This window comes from Nymphaea colorata, chromosome 14, assembly GCF_008831285.2.
Source record: "Nymphaea colorata isolate Beijing-Zhang1983 chromosome 14, ASM883128v2, whole genome shotgun sequence".
Lineage (NCBI taxonomy): Eukaryota > Viridiplantae > Streptophyta > Magnoliopsida > Nymphaeales > Nymphaeaceae > Nymphaea > Nymphaea colorata.
This window is the reverse complement of record NC_045151.1, coordinates 3,351,316-3,372,454: the sequence shown is the minus strand read 5'-3', so window position 1 is coordinate 3,372,454 and position 21,139 is coordinate 3,351,316. Positions and strand designations below refer to the sequence as shown.

At 43.0% G+C, this 21,139-nt stretch overlaps 1 protein-coding gene across 3 annotated transcripts in view; it reads left to right on the top strand.

Moving 5' to 3' along the window:
- The window catches only part of LOC116267556 (peroxisome biogenesis protein 1), a 54,216-nt gene extending 33,791 nt beyond the window's left edge, over window positions 1-20,425 (top strand). For all 3 annotated transcript variants that reach the window (XM_031649355.1, XM_031649353.1, XM_031649352.1), the window contains 8 exons: window positions 11,115-11,342; window positions 12,155-12,355; window positions 12,904-13,029; window positions 13,115-13,176; window positions 18,854-18,971; window positions 19,597-19,881; window positions 19,962-20,079; window positions 20,240-20,425. In XM_031649355.1, coding sequence (XP_031505215.1) covers window positions 11,115-11,342; window positions 12,155-12,355; window positions 12,904-13,029; window positions 13,115-13,176; window positions 18,854-18,971; window positions 19,597-19,881; window positions 19,962-20,000 — 1,059 coding nt within the window. In that variant the 3' untranslated portion in view covers window positions 20,001-20,079; window positions 20,240-20,425. The remainder of the gene's footprint in view (window positions 1-11,114; window positions 11,343-12,154; window positions 12,356-12,903; window positions 13,030-13,114; window positions 13,177-18,853; window positions 18,972-19,596; window positions 19,882-19,961; window positions 20,080-20,239) is intronic.
- The last annotated feature ends 714 nt before the right edge of the window (window positions 20,426-21,139 follow it).

The following is a 21,139-nucleotide window of genomic DNA, read 5'->3' as shown; positions in this document are numbered from 1 at the left end:
GAATAACCCTCACGGTCTTCAACTTTGCAACAGGGGCAAAGGTTTCAAGATAGTCGATCCCATACTTCTGGCTGAACCCCTTTGCAACCAGACGAGCTTTATATCGATCTACAGTGCCATCAGGTTTGTACTTCACGTTGTAAACCCACTTAGAGCCAACTAAGTGTGTCCCTTTAGGGATATCAACAACTTTCCATGTTTTGTTCTTAGCTAACGCACCCATCTCCTCCGTCATTGCATGTAACCACTTGGGATCATCCTTAGCATCATCCACCGACCTGGGAATAACAACTTTGGATAAGGTTGTGATAAAGCACTTGTAATTTGTACTGAGCTTAGCATAAGAAACAAATCTCTGAATAGGGTGAGAAGTACATGACCTGGTGCCTTTGCGCAAAGCAATGGGGAGCTCTTCATTCGATGGACTTGGGTCATCCGGGGAGATCACAGGATTGGGATTGGTTCTATCCTCATCACCACCATCTTCCACTGTAGCTTTCTCCTTTCTGACATAAACCTGGCCAAACAAGTGATCCCGGGCAACAGTGGGCTGAGCATCCACCGTGACCCCTTCCATATGACTGCCCTTCTCATTACTGACCGTGACCGTGTCAATCACACTGGGACTAACCTTCTAATCCAAAAACTCCATAAACTGAATCAGCTGATTAGAAGAATACTCTTCCCCTTTATTCCCAAGACACTCCCCCCTGAAGAGGATTCACCGGAAAATACGACTCATGTTCATGAAATGTGACATCCCTCGAAACATACACTTTGGAAGTAATGGGATCCACACATTTGTACCCCTTCTGAGTGGAAGAGTACCCCAAGAAAACTCCTTTAATAGACCGGGGATCGAGTTTTTTGAGAGTAGGGCTATGATTATGCACAAAACAACTGCACCCAAAGACACGAGGAGTAAGAGGCCACGGATTCTGAGTAGGCCACAGGGTAGAATAAGGAGACTGACCATCCAACACCCTAGTAGGCATACGGTTAATGAGATGTGCACTAGTGAGAAGTGCATCACCCCAATACCGCTTAGGGACATGACGTTGGAACATAATGGCCCGGGTAACATTCAAAAGATGACGATTTTTTCGTTCAGCTATACCATTTTGAGGAGGGATATAACTACAAGACGTTTCATGAACAATACCCTTGCCTTTTAAGAAATCATCAAGAGATTGGGAGACATATTCCCTTGCATTATCCGTACGGAAAGCTTGAACAGTTGTATGGAATTGAGTCTCAACAAAGGCAACAAAGTTTTTCACAACTGCTGGAACCTCACTACGTTCTCGCAACAAGTACACGAACGTACATCTAGAGTAATCATCAATAAGCGTCAAAAAATAGTGAACAACCACCACACGTGGGTACTCCAGAAGGACCCCAAACATCGGAATGAACTAAGGCAAACGGATGAGTGGTTTTATTCAATGAAATAGGGTACGAAGCCCTGACATGTTTAGCCAATTGACACACTTCACAAGCGAAGGAGTCAATGGAGACAGAAGCAAACAAATGAGGAAACAACTTCTTTATTAACGGAAAGGGGAGATGTCCAAGACGCTCGTGCCATCGCAGAACAGTAGATCTATCGTTCACACCAGACAAGTGACCACTCGTGGCAGAAATCAATGCTGAAGCAACTTTTACCGGCAGCCTGTAGAGCCCATCAGTAACCGAACCAATCCCAATCTTCTTCCCCGTCGCCAAGTCCTGCAGGGAACAGTGATCAACAGAAAAAATCAGATTACAGTTTAATTCTTTAGTAATACTGCTGGCAGAGAGTAAGTTCACAGGAATATTTGGAACATGCAGGGCATTGTGAACACGGTATTTGTTCAACAGGGACAAGCTCCCTTTCCCTGCCACAGAGATAGAAGACCCGTCTGCCATAGACACGCGTTGCTTGCCAGGGGAAAGTTGATATTCTTGAAAGAGTTTAGAGTCCCCTGTCATGTGGTGAGTGGCTCCACTATCAACAATCCAATCACCAAGAGAAGGGTTACCTTGATCAGTCGAGGCAACGAGGGCTTGGGCTAGCTGAGCCCCTTCAAACGTGGAGGACTCCTCAGGGGTAGTAGATAGGCGGCTGATGTACGCCTGTAGCTCCTTGAGTTGATCAGGGGACAGCTTGGACTTTGCACCACTAGAAGGATTGCTCTGACTGGAATCAGACACAGAAGGGCTACGCTTGCCAGAGGGAGGACGACCTCTGACCAGTCTCTTCTCGGGATGAAGATCCCAACAGAAATCCACCGAATGCTCCAACTTGTTGCAATGAGTGCAATGCCGGGCAGGACGCTGCCCAGTCCCTGAGGCACGGCTGACAAAGGCAGAAGGGCCATGACCGGTGTCAAGATGCATCACCTGGCGACGTTGTTCTTCAGACTCAACACGAGCATATACTTCCTCTATCCCCGGAATCTCATCACCATTAAGAATCTGGCTACGAATAGACTCAAATTCATCCCGCAGGCCTCCCAGAAACAGAAACGTACGGTCCATCCATTCCTTTTCCCAGTAGAGGGAATGATCTGAACCGCACTTCCACTCATCAGTCACATGATAATCTAGCTCCTCCCATTTGGTCTTCAGGGCAGCATAGAAGGCAGCAACAGACAAATCACCCTGTGTCAGGGAGTAAATACTGCGTTTAATCTGATAGGTGCGCAGATGTCTCTTCTTGCGACCATACATCTTTGCAAGCACAGTCCACATATCGAAAGAGGTCGGCTTCCGCAGAATGAGGGGCTGGATATCGGAGGACACGGAGCTGATAATCCACACCTTCACCTGGCTGTCCTCCAACGCCCACGTCGCCCATTGAGGATCAGATTTGATGGGCGCAGGTTTGTCGCCAGTGATGTAAGAGAGACGCCCACAGCTAGTAATCCCAATCTCGAGAGCGGCAGACCAAGATAGGTAATTGTCCTTGGTCAGACGGATGGAGGTAACCTGGATCGGCACGTTCTCAGTCTTGGAGGCGCTGCCCGCGTCAAGAATGGCATCTTTTTGAGTCCCCATCGCTTCTGCCATCACAAACAAGCACACAGCAACAAGAGGCACAGAAACGGAGAGGTGACGGCGGCGGGAATGAGGCAGCGGCGACGGCGCAAAACAGAGGCCACCCACGGTGGTAGAAACCTAGAACGGGCCGAATGGAGGACTGCGGAGGCACAACCAGCGGCGGAACGGAGGACGGCGGCGGCAGAGCAGGGCGACGTCACAAGGGCAGCAGCGGCGCCAGAACTTCAACGGCGTCGGGCGACGAAAAATTTCCACGTCTAACGATCCTCGGGAAACAAAACTCTTCTCCAACTTCGATGGCTCTGATACCATGTAGTAACACGAACCACGTAGAGGAAGCAGAGGAAGAACACACGATGTACGTGGAAAAACCTCTAACGAGGAAAAAACCACGGGAAGCTCTACCTAGGTGCACATCCGCAACCCTAGGAGAGAGAAAAATCTATTTCACTTAATTCAACACTTATACATAAGTGACAATATAAAGAGGGAGAGAGGAGAAGCCGCCTAGGGTACCGAGCCCACCTCGGTACCCGCGCCCCATAGAACCGGGTCCAGATATGGACCCGGTTCCCACAACAACATATTCTAACATATATCAAACATGCCCAACTTGGATACATTTCTCTCAAATGAGGTCAAAGATAAAGCCTTCGTCAGAACATCAGCCGTTTGGTCTTCAGATCTCATGTAAGGAAGTACAAGTTCTTTAGCATCAATTCTCTCTCGAATGAAATGCCGGTCAATCTCAACATGCTTTGTTCTGTCATGAAGCACAGGGTTGTTAGCCAAGTTAATTGCGGACTTGTTATCGCAATACATCTTCATTGGTTCTTCAATCTTTATACCAATATCAGTCAACAATACTTTCAGCCACAAAAGCTCAGAAACTCCCATAGCAACAACTCTGTATTCTGCTTCAGCACTGGAACGCGAACAAACATCTTGCCTTTTACTTCTCCACACTATGAGATTCCCTCCCAAATAAATACAATAGCCAGAGGTGGACCTCCTAGTGTCAATACAGCCTGCCCAGTCTGCATCTGAATAACCTTCAATCCCAAGAGTGTCTTGCTTGACATATAAGAGACCTTTGCCAGGATTCCTCTTCAAGTAGCACAAGATCCTGTCAACAGCCTTCAAGTGGGCATCCGTGGGAGCATGCATGAACTGGCTCATCACATTCACAGCAAAGGTAATGTCAGGTCTAGTGAGAGTAAGATAAATTAACTTCCCTACAAGACATTGATATCTTCTTTTTGCCTCTTCACAGAGTGGCTCCCCGTCTCTAAGACTTAGCTTATGGCCAGCATCTAGAGGAGTAGAAGCTGGTCTACACCCTAGTTTCCCAGTCTCCTTTAACAAATCTAGAGTGTACTTCCGTTGATTTAGCACAAGGCTAGTTCCAGACCTAGTAATTTCTATGCCAAGAAAGTATTTCAACTTACCAAGGTCCTTAAGATCAAACTCGATCGCCAACAGTTTTTTTAACTTCATTATTTCATCTTCATCATCACCTGTGACAATCATATCATTAACATATACCAACAAAATAGTAACCTTTTGCTCATTTCTCTTCACAAAGAGTGTATGATCTCCATTCCCTTGATGGTATCCACATTGTCTCATGACAAGTCTGAGTCGTTCAAACCATGCTCGAGGAGATTGCTTGAGCCCATATAAAGCTTTCCTTAGCTTGCAACATTTTCCAGGTTCCTCATATCCTGGAGGCATACACATATATACTTCCTCTTCAAGGTCTCCATTGAGAAATGCGTTCTTGACATCAAGTTGGTACATCTTCCACTCCTTCATCACAGCTAAAGAGATAATGACTCTGACAGTCTTCATCTTCGCAATAGGAGCAAAGATTTCCAAATAATCAATCCCAGGGCGATGGGAAGCTCTTCTCTAGCAGCAACAGTCTGAATCTCTTCTTCAACAGGTTGCTTCTGCGCACGACTTGGGTCATCCAGGGAAGGACTAATTGGATTGGGAGTAGAATTCTCACCACCTGTCATCTCATCTGTACAAACTCTTCGCCTAGAGTAAACTTACCCAAATAGACGATTGCACTTTTCTTCTGCCTCAGTGGAACACTCTCCATTTTTCTCCTGTTCATGCACCTCACTAGATGGACCATTTTTCTCCTGTTCATGCACCTCACTAGATGGACCAACGGAGTCACGCCTGTAGTCCAAAAAATCTGTAAACTGAATTTTCTGACTCGGAGAATACTCTTCCTGTGACATAGAGTACTTCCCCTGAAGAGGATTCTCACCAAAATAGGAAACATGTTCAAGGAAAGTGACATCTTTGGTAACATAGACCCGACTAGTGGAAGGGTCTCGACACTTGTACCCTTTTTGAGTGGGAGAATACCCTAAAAAAATGCCCTTAATAGATCTTGAATCAAGCTTTTTAATGTGAGGACTATGATTGTGAATAAAGCAAACACAACCAAAAACTCTGAGTGGAAGAGAGAAAGGTTCACGAGTCCCCGGTAACAGAGAGTGAGGCGTCTTCCCATTCAACACACGACTAGGCAACCAGTTTATAAGATACGCACTGGTCAGCACAGCATCCCCCCAATACTTTTTTAGAACATGACATTGAAAAAGAAGAGCCCGAGTCAGATTCAATAACTGACGATTTTTTCGTACAGCAACTCCATTTTGAGGAGGGGTATAACTACAGGAAGTCTCATGAACAATTCCCTTTTTTTGAAAGAAGCTATCAACAGACTGGCACATATACTCTCGAGCATTGTCAGATCGAAATGTCTTAACAGATGCTCCATATTGGGTTTCCACATAAGCAATGAAAATCTCTATGACAGTAGGAACTTCACTACGGTCTTTCAGCAAGTAGACAATAGTGTTACGAGAATAATCATCTATAAAAGTGATAAAATATTGAAAACCATGACAAGAAGGAATCCCTGCAGGCCCCCACACATCAGAATGAATCATGGCAAATACCTCATTAGACCGATGGCTAGACAAAGGGTATGAAGCCCTAACATGTTTGGCCAGGTGACAGACATCACAAGACACCATAGTCATATCTAACCTGGAACATATATCAGGAAACAACTGTCTAAGTAGGCCAAAAGGCAAGTGTCCAAGGCGCTCATGCCAACGTAGAAGCAACTGAAGGGAGTCCTCTCTATTCTTCGTGGCTTGGCTGACTGCCGTCATGAGAGCCTGAGCAGCACGCATAGGTAAACGATAGAGCCCGTCAGAAGCTAGACCAATCCCAATCCTCTTCCCTGTCACCAAGTTCTACATAACACAGCGATCAGCGGAAAATATAAGTTTGCAATTTAACTCCTTCATGATCTTGCTAACCAACAAGAGATTCAAGGGAATATGAGGAACATGTAGAGCATTGTGGACTAAGAACTTGTTCAAAAGTGGGAGACTCCCTTTTCCAGCCACAGAGATAGATGAACCATCGGCAAGGGAAACACGATCCTTTCTTGATGAAAGCTTATACCCATGAAAGACCTTAGGATCGCCGGTCATGTGGTGAGTAGCGCCACTGTCAATGATCCACTCCCCCATACGGCAATCCGCCATCACGTCTATAGATGAAGAAGCTGCCATAATCACAGATAGTCCAACAGGAGGCACGAGCAGCGATACAACAAGAGAGGCACCGGTGACAACGGAGAGCACCAACGGGCAGTAATATCCTTGGATAGAATCACAAGAATGAGAGAAAAATCAAGTTCTATCTAGAAAGGAACGATAAGGAGAGAGGGGTAATATCTTCACCGGATTCCCAATCAACCCCAAGAGTGAATGGAATGTCGATTGGGGGAAACGATCGTCGATGTCGCTGGACGGAAGCAGTTCCTTCTCTCTCTCGGGCTGCAATCTCCCACGGGTAGAGGTTGCGCCACACGTTCTCCTTGCTGGAATCAAGATTCAAGAGGCAAAACCCAGCAAGTATCAAGGTATAGAAGTGAATAGGAAACCAACTTCGAGATGAGGAAAGCCTTCACCCGTAAGACCAATTTAACCCCGGTCTTTTGTAAGGAAAGGGGGATGCGATCGCCGGAGCGCCGGTGGACGTTGAGGCAATCCTCAAGTTACGCTCCTCTCCTCCTTTACGTCCTCTACCAAGTCACGGACCAGCCACCTCTTCTTGCACGGTGGGCGCCAAAAAAAAACAAGAAGATGGAATCAAAGATCAACCAAGCAATATATTGCAGGTAAGAGGCGGATGCACTTCACCGGATTTGCAAAAGACCCCTAGGAAGTGACGTGAATAGGGGGAGACAAGCCTAGGAAGCGCCTAAGCACGCATATCTTCCTTCTTCTCCGGACCCGGTCCCGAGACCCATCTAACATACTTCAACAGCAATTTTACTTTCCCATTAACAATCTGAAGATGATATTGTACTATTTCACTAGCAATAGCATATATCAAACAAATTACCTATAAAAGGGTGTTTCCTTCGTACTCTTGTGTACATCCGGATCCTAATAACTTAAATGTTGTCTTTCCTCCAAATCGTAAATTTAACTTACAAAGCAACATTGGTGCTCCCTTCCCACATGCATCGTAACATAAAAAAAAAAATATACGTAGATCCTCGCCCCTCCAAAACAGTCCTAGACATTCTCCTATGTAATAAAATCTCTATCGTGCTCTTTAAATCATTCAATCTTGAATCTGACATGCTCAAATAATAATTATTCATGCACTTAAGGAAAACATTAGGCAAAGTAGTCTCAATTAGGCCTCGGTCACCCATTTTTTAGAGTCCTAGCTGCTGTAGGTGTCCCTGGCAGCTACACCAAATGCTCGACTAAGCACCAAATGCGAAAGATTATTTGCTGTTGTCGCCAACAACACGGCCTATTTGCTGGTATGAGGGGAAAGACGTATTCCCCTAGCTGCAATCCAACCCAGCAACATCAAAGAGGGTGAGAATGAGCAAAAGAGAGCGAAAGAGAAATCTAATGAGAGAAGAGAGCATTGGGTTGAGAGGGAGAGGGTTCGGCTGAGCAGAGACACGTGAGAGAGAGACACACAAGAGGGTGAGAAAAACAAAAACAGATGAAAGAGTGAGTGTGTGTGAGAGAGTGCTCGGCTATGTCACACGGATACGGCAGAATGGTTCAAGTACCGGCGTCGACACGCCGACACGGGGATCCCGACACGGCGATACGGCTGGATACGTTTTGGATCGGGTCTGGGTCAGACCCGATCCAAACCACTTTTATAACCGATTTTTTAACCCATTTTGTTTTACGCATTAACACTTACCCTCGATCGTCGACCTTCCTTTACCCTCGACGGCTTCCGCGGCAGGCTGGCAGCACAGTTCGGCAATGGCGGGCGACGGCGACGACCTCCGGCGACTTCCGGTGGCGTCCGGCGGCAGCCGGCGACAGACAGGTAAGTGTTTCTTTTGTCTATTATTTTCGATATTAGAAGTTAGGGTTTCAACTTTTATTTGGGGATTTTTTAGATTGGGTATTTCTTGCCGATTTTGGGATGTTTTCGGTTTAGAATCATATTCTTCAATGCTATGTGTGATGTTTTATTTCACTGTTTCATAAATTTTATGTTCATTATACGTTTTTTTCATCTTTTTTTTATGTTTAATGTATATTGGGCATTTCTTGCCGATTTGGGGATGTTTTGGTTTGAAGATTGGACGGTTTAGAATCATATTTTTCATCTTATGTGCGATGTTTTATTTCACTGTTTCATAAATTTTATGTTCATTATACGTTTTTTCCATCTTTTTATCATTTTTATTTTTTTTGAATTTAATATTCGCCGTGTCCGCGTATCCTAAAATTTTGAAACTTGCCGTATCCCCGTACCCGTACCCGTACCCACAGGATACCCGTACCCGTATCCGTGTGACATAGGTGCTCGGTTAAGGGGAGGGGGGGGGGGATACAACGAGAGAGTGAGAGTGAGACATGGTGCGGGCCAGAGAAAGGCTGGCGGGAGAGAAAGCAGAGGGCGAGGGACGATTTGAGATGGTGAGGACGAGAGAAGGCTGGTGGGAGAGAGAGCAAAGGATGAGGGATGATGAGAGCGAGCCACGAGAGAACTCAAGACAGAGGGGGATAAGAACAGAGATGGGATAGAGGGCGAGAAAGAGAGAGAAGATAGAAGAGACAAAGAGAAATCGAGAGGGGCTTACCTCAGTGCCGTGGCCCTTCACCTCCACCGCCGCTGCTCCTTCTGCTTCTCCTTCTTCCTCCTCCTGTTCCTCTACACCAAGCTCGAACCAGCAAGAGAGATGTAGAGGGAGAGCCCACCATCAGGCCTTCCTCTTCATGCGGGTGGAGTTCGGGTTCGGGTTTGGACCTCATCTAACCCAAACTGCCCAAAGTGCGCTCTTTACAAAATGAATCTTCGACTCAGCACTCAGCAGCAGCAAAATTGATTCACCATGGTGAACATCGGTCAAATGATGGGTCTGATTGTGCTGAACATCCCAACGGTTTAGTTCTATATGTGAAATTGTGAGGAATGTTGGAAAACTTATAAAAGAGGTTAAATGATTCGTTTGTGTGGTTCCTAGCATTCTTGGGCTAGAACCGAAGCTGTTAGGGGGCAGGATGGGATTCATTGGACAGTTGGTATTAAAGCTGGTTTAGTACTTGGACTTAGGGTCTTACACACACAGATGCGGGGGGTGGATTGTAACACCCAAAAACTTTAGGCCTATATTTGAGATTGTGAGCTAAGTCACATGGGTGGAGCCAAACATGGCACCAGACTTGGTCAAACTGAATCGGATGTTGCTGACTGTGCCCATTCTTCTTTTCTCTCTTTTTTTTTTCATTATTTTTCCTTCTCCTATTTTCCCTTCTTCGTTTTTCCCTCTTCTCTCTCTCCTCCCAATAAAATTTTGAATTTTATATGAGATTATGGTAACCTTGATAGAAAAGTTTAAAAATACAGACAAATAAAATTACTTATATATATATATATATATATATATTTTTATATATATATATATATGCTTTCGTTGCACCCGCACCCAATATTTTTTTGGCCGCATCCCGCACCGGCACCAGCACCTATACCCTGCACCCTTCTGATATAGATTGTGAGGAATCTTGGAGCATTTATAAAGACGGTTGTTAAACAATTGGTTGTCCTAGCTCCTAACCTTTTTAGGTTAGAACCAATGTTGATAGAAGGTAGGTTGGGTTGACACATGTATACCTATGACTTTCACCAGCAGAAATTAGGATCAAGGTGACATTAGGCATGTGGAATCTCCTATTCTGATGCCATGTTGAAGTTTACATTAGAAGAGAAAGAATGAGGCAAAGGAGAGGAAGAGAGAGAGAGGATGATAGAGAGAAAATGTGTCACTATATTATTTCTCTCATCCTAATCCTGTTATAAGTAAGATTGGGTCACAAAATCACAAAGGAGTCCATAATATGAAAAAATCATGGAGGGAGAGTTAAGAATATAAACTAATTGCAGTCAAATTCCCCTAATAACTATTTCTTTCGAAAAGGAATAAAAGAACAATAAAAATATTTGTTCGAGAGGGGGAGGCCGGTGGCATGGATGTGGTTGCATGTCTTATACAAATCTTTCTTAGAAAAACAACTGATTATGTATTATGACTTATATTAGGCAGTCTTTGCTTACTTTATGGAGGAAACTTAAGTTGATTATGCTTCTCTTCAGTAATTTGTTTTTCCGATGAGTTATCCCCTCTTTTTTCCATGCATAACAGACTAACAGTCCAAGACTTAACACAATGTTTTACCCTGGGGATAGCAGGAGAAATGAATAGCATGATTATGATGATATTATCATTCTGTATGTGCATGTTTCATGTAATTGCCCATCTGTTCTTCAAAAAGGTCAAGCTTGATTCACATCCTGTGTTTTACTGTGCTATATATGTTTAAATATGGCATGTTTGGAAACGATTTCCTTCAGTCATTATCTTGGTCTTGATGTATGATTCTTTTCATCAACTCATCTGTTCAGTTATGACTATTACTGGAAAGTGGAAATATAGCAGATGCCTTCCGGTATATAAGCACACTTCATTTCATATACAGGAAATTTTGGTTGATAGGGCTGTCCATGCTGCTGTTGGACGTGTGGTATCTCATCCAGCTATTGGAAAGCAAGAAAAAGCTTTCCTAATAATGGAAGATTTTCTGCAAGCAATGAATGATTTCCTTCCTGTAGCTATGCGTGATATTACAAAACCTGGTTTGGAAGGTGGTCGGCTAGGATGGGAAGATGTTGGTGGTCTTAGTGAGATTCAAAATGCTATTCAAGAGGTCTGCTTTTTCTTATTAGCTTGAAGCTGATGCTTACTTTATTTGAGAAAGAAGGGGATTTGTTTTATATGTAATTCTCTAGGTTAATAATTTTCACACACATGCACATACATACCGACACACACACACACACACACACACACATAGATATGTCTGAAGCTTTGCTTTCTCTTAGCTTGAAGCTGATGCTTATAGAAAAAAAATTTACAATGAGTCTCATAGAGAGCTTCAATAGTTGGTGTAACTTGGGGCATCCTACTTGGTCTTAAATGGATGAAGGTTGGATGCATCTTTTGTGCTTTGACCATCTTTTTTTAAGTTCAATGCTGTTGGATAATTTTGCTAATCATGCACTTACGATTATTCTCTTGAGCCAATTTCGTGCTTTTTCTCATTTTCTTTGTTTTAAGTCCATATTTTTAACCTGATTCTATGTGAAATAGCATGCATGTTCCCACCCGTATGAACATATTTAGACGCAAATGCTTGGTGTTCGTTTACAACCTCTAAGCCATGTTCCATCTCAACCAAGATCAACTTTTCTTCTGGTTGATGCTCAAGCTTGTGGCTGATATAGGTGATTGTATTAACACTGTCAACTGTCAAATTTTTTTTCATATTAATTATATGCTGGACTAGATCTACAAATTATCATTTACTATTTCAAAGAGTCTTTCCCCCTTTAAAAGGACTACTCATCCTTGCTTCTCCTAGCTTTTTTCTATGACACAACTGCCACTTTTCTTCTAATTTAGTGATTTTTTTATTTCTAATGTATTGGTCACATCTTCTCTATGCTGTTCTTACTGCAGATGATTGAGCTACCTTCGATGTTTCCAAATATCTTTAAGCATGCTCCTCTTAGGTTACGGTCAAACGTACTACTATATGGCCCCCCTGGCTGCGGAAAAACACATATAGTTGGTGCAGCAGCAGCAGCTTGTAAATTGAGATTTGTTTCTGTCAAAGGTCCTGAACTTTTAAACAAGTATATTGGTGCATCAGAACAGGCTGTAAGCATCTCTGGTTCCTTTATTTTCATGTCAAAGACAGTGGTGGTGGTTGAGTTGTGGCTTCTAATTGTTGTGGCAGTATGACAATATCTCTCATGCTAAAGTTGATTGTGAATTTTGTATTTTGTGGATGATAAATTACAAAATTAAAGTTATTTAGCTGGGGATGTTAGAGAGATTGATAGTCATTAGTCACTATGAAGCTTAAAACAAAATTGTCAAATTCTAAGGTCAGAAGATGCTAGATGTGGCTTGGTCATGATTGAAAAGATCCACAATGTTTGAAAGCATGGTTACAAATATTACCAATATTTTGAAAAGATTGTGTATTTTGGCATTTCAAAGCTAGCTGATATTATTGGTGAATATCAGGATGATTCCAAAATATAAGCAGATGACCAATGTTGCAATATTGTCACAACATTTGTATGAATGATACTGTGACTAGAGTTGAAGCCATGTTGCTTGAGTTTCTTGAAATGTCATTTTTGTTCGCATCTCTTCTGTTCCCGGTAATCTTAGATGCTCTACTCAAAATATTCTTTCAGGTTCGTGATATCTTCTCAAAGGCATCTATATCTGCACCTTGTCTTCTATTCTTTGATGAGTTCGATTCAATCGCTCCAAAGAGAGGACATGATAATACAGGGGTTACTGATCGTGTTGTCAACCAGGTATTTTTGTAGGTTTCCTGATTAATGATGACCACTTTTGCATATCCATTTTGACTTTCCTAATGTTTTCTTTTATGGTTGGCAGCTATTAACTGAACTTGATGGTGTTGAAGCACTAACTGGAGTCTTTGTGTTTGCTGCAACTAGGTAGCTCTCTCTCTCTCTCTCTCTCTTTTTTTTCATTTTCTCTATAGATGAGTGGAGTATTGCCTGGTCCACAGGCATGCGTTGTCCCAGGCAATGCGTTGGCAAAATATTGCTGTTCTTAGGAAATTTGATGTATTTACAAGCACTCACTTTGTTGAGAAAAATAAAGATCATTAACTGTTTTGTGCTCATTGGGGTAGCTTGTGTATCTCTCATTTCTTCTTTTCTCTGACTAGATTTTGGTCCACTCTTTGCATCATTAGCGAAGCTGGTCTTGCATGTTATGCTTCTTTAGCTATGAAGTATCTTGCATTCTCTGCTTCTACCTCTGAATGTGAATGGTCTTGCTGAGCAGGTTCAGATGAACCAAAGGCATACACAATGTCTTCAAGCTTTCAAAGAGATAACCTCACATAAATCATATGACAGATTGGACCTTGTAGAAACACGAACAAGAAGAGGAAGAGAAACAACGATCACGATGTAACGTGGAAAACCCTTAACAAGAGGGAAAAAACCACGAATGAGGAGGAGTCGGTGCCCACTAGCCGCCAGACTCTCTCTCTCTCCTTAGTCTTTCATTCACACCATAAGGATTAGGGTTACACGACTTAAATAATGCCCAACAAGGGCTACAAGTTGGATCGGATACGGATCCGGACCCGGTCCCGAGACCCATCTAACATACTTCAACACTCCCCCTCAAGTTGGGCATACATATCAAACATGCCCAACTTGGATACATTTCTCTCAAATGAGCTCGAAGATAAAGCCTTCGTCAGAACATCAGCCGTTTGGTCTTCAGATCTCATGTAAGGAAGTACAAGTTCTTTAGCATCAATTCTCTCTCGAATGAAATGCCGGTCAATCTCAACATGCTTTGTTCTGTCATGAAGCACAGGGTTGTTGGCCAAGTTAATTGCGGACTTGTTATCGCAATACATCTTCATTGGTTCTTCAACCTTTATACCAATATCAGTCAACAATACTTTCAGCCACAAAAGCTCAGAAACTCCCATAGCAACAGCTCTGTATTCTGCTTCAGCACTGGAACGCGAACAAACATCTTGCCTTTTACTTCTCCACACTATGAGATTCCCTCCCAAATAAATACAATAGCCAGAGGTGGACCTCCTAGTGTCAATACAGCCTGCCCAGTCTGCATCTGAATAACCTTCAATCCCAAGAGTGTCTTGCTTGACATATAAGAGACCTTTGCCAGGATTCCTCTTCAAGTAGCACAAGATCCTGTCAACAGCCTTCAAGTGGGCATCCGTGGGTGCATGCATGAACTGGCTCATCACATTCACAGCAAAGGTAATATCAGGTCTAGTGAGAGTAACTTAAATTAACTTCCCTACAAGACATTGATATCTTCTTTTTGCCTCTTCACAGAGTGGCTCCCTGTCTCTAAGACTTAGCTTATGGCCAGCATCTAGAGGAGTAGAAGCTGGTCTACACCCTAGTTTCCCAGTCTCCTTTAACAAATCTAGAGTGTACTTCCGTTGATTTAGCACAAGGCTAGTCCTAGACCTAGCAATTTCTATGCCAAGGAAGTATTTCAACTTACCAAGGTCCTTAAGATCAAACTCGATCGCCAACAGTTTCTTTAACTTCATTATTTCATCTTCATCATCACCTGTGACAATCATATCATCAACATATACCAACAGAATAGTAACCTTTTGCTTATTTCTCTTCACAAAAAGTGTATGATCTCCATTCCCTTGATGGTATCCACATTGTCTCATGACAAGTCTGAGTCGTTCAAACCATGCTCGAGGAGATTGCTTGAGCCCATATAAAGCTTTCCTTAGCTTGCAACATTTTTCAGGTTCCTCATATCCTGGAGGCATACACATATATGCTTCCTCTTCAAGGTCTCCATTGAGAAATGCGTTCTTGACATCAAGTTGGTACATCTTCCACTCCTTCATCACAGCTAAAGAAATAATGACTCTGACAGTCTTCATCTTCGTAACAGGAGCAAAGGTCTCCAAATAATCAATCCCATATTTCTGACTAAACCCCTTGGCCACAAGACGAGCTTTGTATCTTTCAACACTCCCATCTGGTTTGTACTTGATGGTGTAGACCCACTTAGATCCAACCAAGTGAGCCGCCTCAGGAATCTTTACAACTTCCCATGTCATGTTTCTTCGCAAGGCTTCCATCTCTTCTTGCATTGCATAAGTCCACTTAGGATCACTCTGAGCCTCAGCAACATTCCTGGGAATCATAGTCAAAGAAAGAGAAGATACAAAGCATTTGTAGTCCTTGCTCAGTTTAGAATATGAAACAAAGTTACCAATAGGATGTTGAGTACATGACCTGACACCCTTTCGCAGGGCGATGGGAAGCTCTTCACTAGCAGCAATAGTCTGAATCTCTTCTTCAACAGGTTGCTTCTGCGCACGACTTGGGTCATCCAGGGAAGGACTAATTGGATTGGGAGTAGAATTCTCACCACCTGTCATCTCATCTATACAAACTCTTCGCGTAGAGTAAACTTGCCCAAATAAATGATTGCACTTCTCTTCTGCCTCAGTGGAACGCTCTCCATTTTTCTCCTGTTCATGCACCTCACTAGATGGACCATTTTTCTCCTGTTCATGCACCTCACTAGATGGACCATTTTTCTCCTGTTCATGCACCTCACTAGATGGACCAACGGAGTCACGCCTGTAGTCCAAAAAATCTGTAAACTGAATTTCCTGACTCGGAGAATACTCTTCCCATGACATAGAGTACTCCCCCTGAAGAGGATTCTCACAAAAATAAGAAACATGTTCAAGGAAAGTGACATCTTTGGTAACATAGGCCCGACCAGTGGAAGGGTCTCGACACTTGTACCCTTTTTGAGTGGGAGAATACCCTAAAAAAATGCCCTTAATAGATCTTGGATCAAGCTTTTTAATGTGAGGACTATGATTGTGAATAAAGCAAACACAACCAAAAACTCTGAGTGGAAGAGAGAAAGGTTCACGAGTCCCCGGTAACAGAGAGTGAGGCGTCTTCCCATTCAACACACGACTAGGCAACCGGTTTATAAGATACGCACTGGTCAGCACAGCATCCCCCCAATACTTTTTTGGAACATGACGTTGAAAAAGAAGAGCCCGAGTCATATTCAATAACTGACGATTTTTTCGTTCAGCAACTCCATTTTGAGGAGGGGTATAACTACAAGAAGTCTCATGAACAATTCCCTTTTTTCGAAAGAAGCTATCAACAGACTGACACATATACTCTCGAGCATTGTCAGATCGAAAAGTCTTAACAGATGCAACATATTGAGTTTCCACATAAGCAATGAAAGTCTCTATGACAGTAGGAACTTCACTACGGTCTTTCAGCAAGTAGACAATAGTGTTACGAGAATAATCATCTATAAAGGTGATAAAATATTGAAAACCATGACAAGAAGGAATCCCTGCAGGCCCCCACACATCAGAATGAATCATGGCAAATACCTCATTAGACCGATGGCTAGACAAAGGGTATGAAGCCCTAACATGTTTGGCCAGGTGACAGACATCACAAGACACCATAGTCATATCTAACCTAGAACATATATCAGGAAACAACTGTCTAAGAAGGCCAAAAGGCAAGTGTCCAAGGCGCTCATGCCACCGTAGAAGCAACTGAAGGGAGTCCTCTCTATTCTTCGTGGCTTGGCTGACTGCCGTCATGAGAGCCTGAGCAGCACGCATAGGTAAACGATAGAGCCCGTCAGAAGCTAGACCAATCCCAATCCTCTTCCCTGTCACCAAGTCCTGCATAACACAGCGATCAGCGGAAAATATAAGTTCGCAATTTAACTCCTTCGTGATCTTGCTAACCGACAAGAGATTCAAGGGAATATGAGGAACATGTAGAGCATTGTGGACTAAGAACTTGTTCAAAAGTGGGAGACTTCCTTTTCCAGCCACAGAGATAGATGAACCATCGGCAAGGGAAACACGATCCTTTCCTGATGAAAGCTTATACCCATGAAAGACCTTATGATCGCCGGTCATGTGGTGAGTAGCGCTACTGTCAATGATCCACTCTCCCATACGGCAATCCGCCATAACGTCTATAGATGAAGAAGCTGCCATAATCTCAGATAGTCCAATAGGAGGCACGAGCAGCGATACAACAAGAGAGGCACCGATGACAACGGAGAGCACCAATGGGCAGTAATATCCGGATGCCCAATCAGCCCCAAGAGTGAACGGAATGTCAATTGGGGGAAACGATCGTCGATGTCGCTCAACGGAAGCTGTGCCTTCTCTCTCTCGGGCTGCAATCTCCCACGGGTAGAGGTTGTGCCACACGTTCTCCTTGCTGGAATCAAGATCCAAGAGGCAAAACCCAACAAGTATCAAGGTATAGAAGTGAATAGGAAATCAACTTCGAGACGAGGAAAGCCTTCACCCGTAAGACCAATTTAACCCCGGTCTTTTGTAAGGAAAGGGGGATGCGATCGCCGGAGCGCCGGCGGACGTTGAGGCAATCCTCAAGTTACGCTCCTCTCCTCCTTTACGTCCTCTACCAAGTCACGGACCAGCCACTTCTTCTTGCACGGTGGGCGCCAAAAAAAAACAAGAAGATGGAATCAAAGATCAACCAAGCAATATATTGCAGGTAAGAGGCGGATGCACTTCACCGGATTTGCAAAAGACCCCTAGGAAGTGACGTGAATAGGGGGAGGCAAGCCTAGGAGCGCCTAAGCACGCATATCTTCTTTCTTCTCCGGGAAGCAAGACTACGGCGCAAAAGGCAGTGGCGCAGGGGACAACGGTGACGGTGACGGTCAACAACGCAAGAGCGACGGCGCAAGAGTGGCTGCGATGGCGATGGCGCAAAGGGTGACACCGGCGGCGGCGGAAACAGCGACGGTGGTATTGGGTACAGCGGCGGCGGTGGCTGCTGAAGCAACGGCGGCGGCGGCAGCGGCGGTGGCTGCTGCAGCGGCGGCGGTGACTGCAGTGGTGGCGATGGTAGCGGTGAGAGATATTAGGGTTGGAACTTCACAAACCCTAAAAATTTCCCAAACTCGTCGGCTCTGATACCATGTAGAAACACGAACAAGAAGAGGAAGAGAAACAACGATCACGATGTAACGTGGAAAACCCTTAACAAGAGGGAAAAAACCACGAATGAGGAGGAGTCGGTGCCCACTAGCCGCCAGACTCTCTCTCTCCTTAGTCTTTCATTCACACCATAAGGATTAGGGTTACACGACTTAAATAATGCCCAACAAGGGCTACAAGTTGGATCGGATACGGATCCGGACCCGGTCCCGAGACCCATCTAACATACTTCAACAGACCTGAAGCTGAATTTTATAAATCCATCTTCAAAAGGTTAAGAATATGGGGAGGCACTCGAAGAATATACGGCAAAGCACAATGAGGCTAGCAGTTGAGATTGCGAGAATTCTATCAATTGGAGCTAGTCAATGGAAAAAAGGAATACAGAAAAATAAAAAAGAAACAAAAAAATACAAAAGGAGGAAAATGAAAAAAAAACTAAAACGTTACAAAGGAAAACATACTATTATATATATATAGATCCATGTATAAGCATATAAATGCACACAACACTGTTAGATATTTTGACAATGTTCAATCGCTATTTCTATGCTCTTGGGCTTGCAACTCAAGTTTCATTTTTGTGCACATTTTGACAGTCGGCCAGACCTGCTTGATGCTGCACTTCTGCGTCCTGGAAGACTTGATCGACTTCTTTTCTGTGATTTTCCTTCAAAGCATGAGAGACTGGATATTCTAAAAGTTCTCTCTAGAAAGGTTAGTTATGATATCATTGCTTAAATCCACATAATAGATAATACAATATTAGACGTTTTACATGCTTTATGTCAGAACTGATCAACTTAAACTTGTTTGCAAAATGGTCACCAATGTTGAGAATATTGTGTCTTTATTTCCTAAACAATATCATTTGGAAAAATAGCATGATATTTTGAAAATGTTGCCAAAAGAAGTTTCTCAATAAAACGCAGTAAAAATCATCATATTTTCCTCATTTTGGAAACAATATTATGCATATATTTGTGTATGACATGTCAGTTTTTTGTTTCGTTTTATAATTTAAAGTATTTTATGAAATGCTGTAGATGTTTTTTGTGGGAAGAGAAGAGCATTCATAATTTTGTGATCTGTGTCATTTGTATGTGTTTTTTGCTTTCCAAGATTTCTCCAAGCAATTGTGGAGAATGATATCGTTGACATTTGTCTGACTATTTTTTTATCAATACAAATGATGATCCTGCATATCACTTGCACATGCCAACTGATGCCTGCAATAGACTTTTTCCTCATAAAATTTGTTAGCTGGATTGTTTTTCTTGAAGGTTTTTTGTATCCCCTTTTTTTCTATGCGCTTACTTGTTTATTGTGTTTTCTTGACTAGCTTCCCATGGCAAGTGATGTTGATTTAGATGCTATAGCTTCCGTAACTGATGGATTTAGTGGTGCTGACCTCCAAGCTGTTTTATCTGATGCACAACTTGCATCCGTTCATAAACTTCTAGAAAGCATGAATGGTCCAGTAAATGGTAGAGTTCCAGTTATAGACAACTCAACTTTGAGGGCGGTGGCTTTGAAGGCAAGGCCGTCCGTCTCACAATCGGAGAGGCAGAGACTCTATGGGATCTATAGTCAGTTCTTGGAGTCTAAAAAATCTGTTGGTACACAGGTCTGTCTGCCTCTCTCCTTCTCTCTCTCTCTCTCTCTCTCTCTCTCTCTCTCATATAGATCTCTATTTTCTGTTGGCAGTCGAGAGATGCAAAGGGCAAAAGGGCTACTTTAGCTTGACAGATCAGCTATAAGATTATTATCTTGCTTCATTAGTGTTCTACACTCAGGTAGCGGGACGATGGATCCTATGCTAGAGGTAAATGTTCCTTGGTAAATGAATGCAATAACATAATTTATTGTCAGAGATCATGCATATTACAATCTAGGAGCTGCTGACTCACCCTGTTAGTGGGGATGCTTGTGCAGTTCTACTTGTATCCTTATTCTTCTTTTCCTTGATGATTATCATTATTCAGGTTCGTTAGCAAGCACTGTCAGCGGCATGGTACATAAAAATGGGCAATGGAAGTTAGTGTACACATATAATATCTATCTTTTATTGATTTTTGCACCCTTCGAGGCTGTGTATCAGCTTGTATAGTCTATGTAAGTTAATGCAAAAGTGTTTCCTGTGCTAATGGAAAGTGTATATACTTTTTTTATTTTGTGGAACAATTGATCACGGCATAGTCAAGAAAAACTCGAAGCTTTCACAGCTCCAACCTATGGGAAAGTTTCCCTTTATAAGACGCAATTAATTTTTCTGAAAGTTAGCTCTCGGTTTACTCTAGAAATTCATATATTCTTCAATAAGAAAAAAGGACGTGTTTTCCTTGGTATCTGATACTGCACGACTGCTCAATACCTTGTGGATCAACCCATTACATAAATTTATGCCTAATTTTTGTATCATATTATGACATGCATGAGTAAGCGGGTTTCCTTGTATCGACAAACGAAAATTTTGGTTGAGCAGGAAATACAAAAATGAAACACTTAGGTAAAATGGAAGAAATGTTTATAATTAGCCAATTAGGAGGTTAATTATGCCATCTAACGGCTTGAAAAAGCAAGAGAAATAAAGAATACACGGGAATGAGTGGTGCGGCACCTCTCTATGTATTTGTATTATCATGAATGCGTGGAACTGAACGAACGCCACTCCCAGCCAAGTTCTAATGCAGCAAACCCTATACGGTCGAAGGCAGCTCCATAGCTTTTTGATGGACAGTTCAATCTTACGTGTGGAATGACTTGAGAATATTCTGCCACTGAAAATTTTGAATGTGAATGATGATCAAGTACGCTGAGTCCAATCGGTTTCCTGTGACGTCGTTGGTTCACCTTTCAAGTGATGATTCTAGGAGACCATGCGA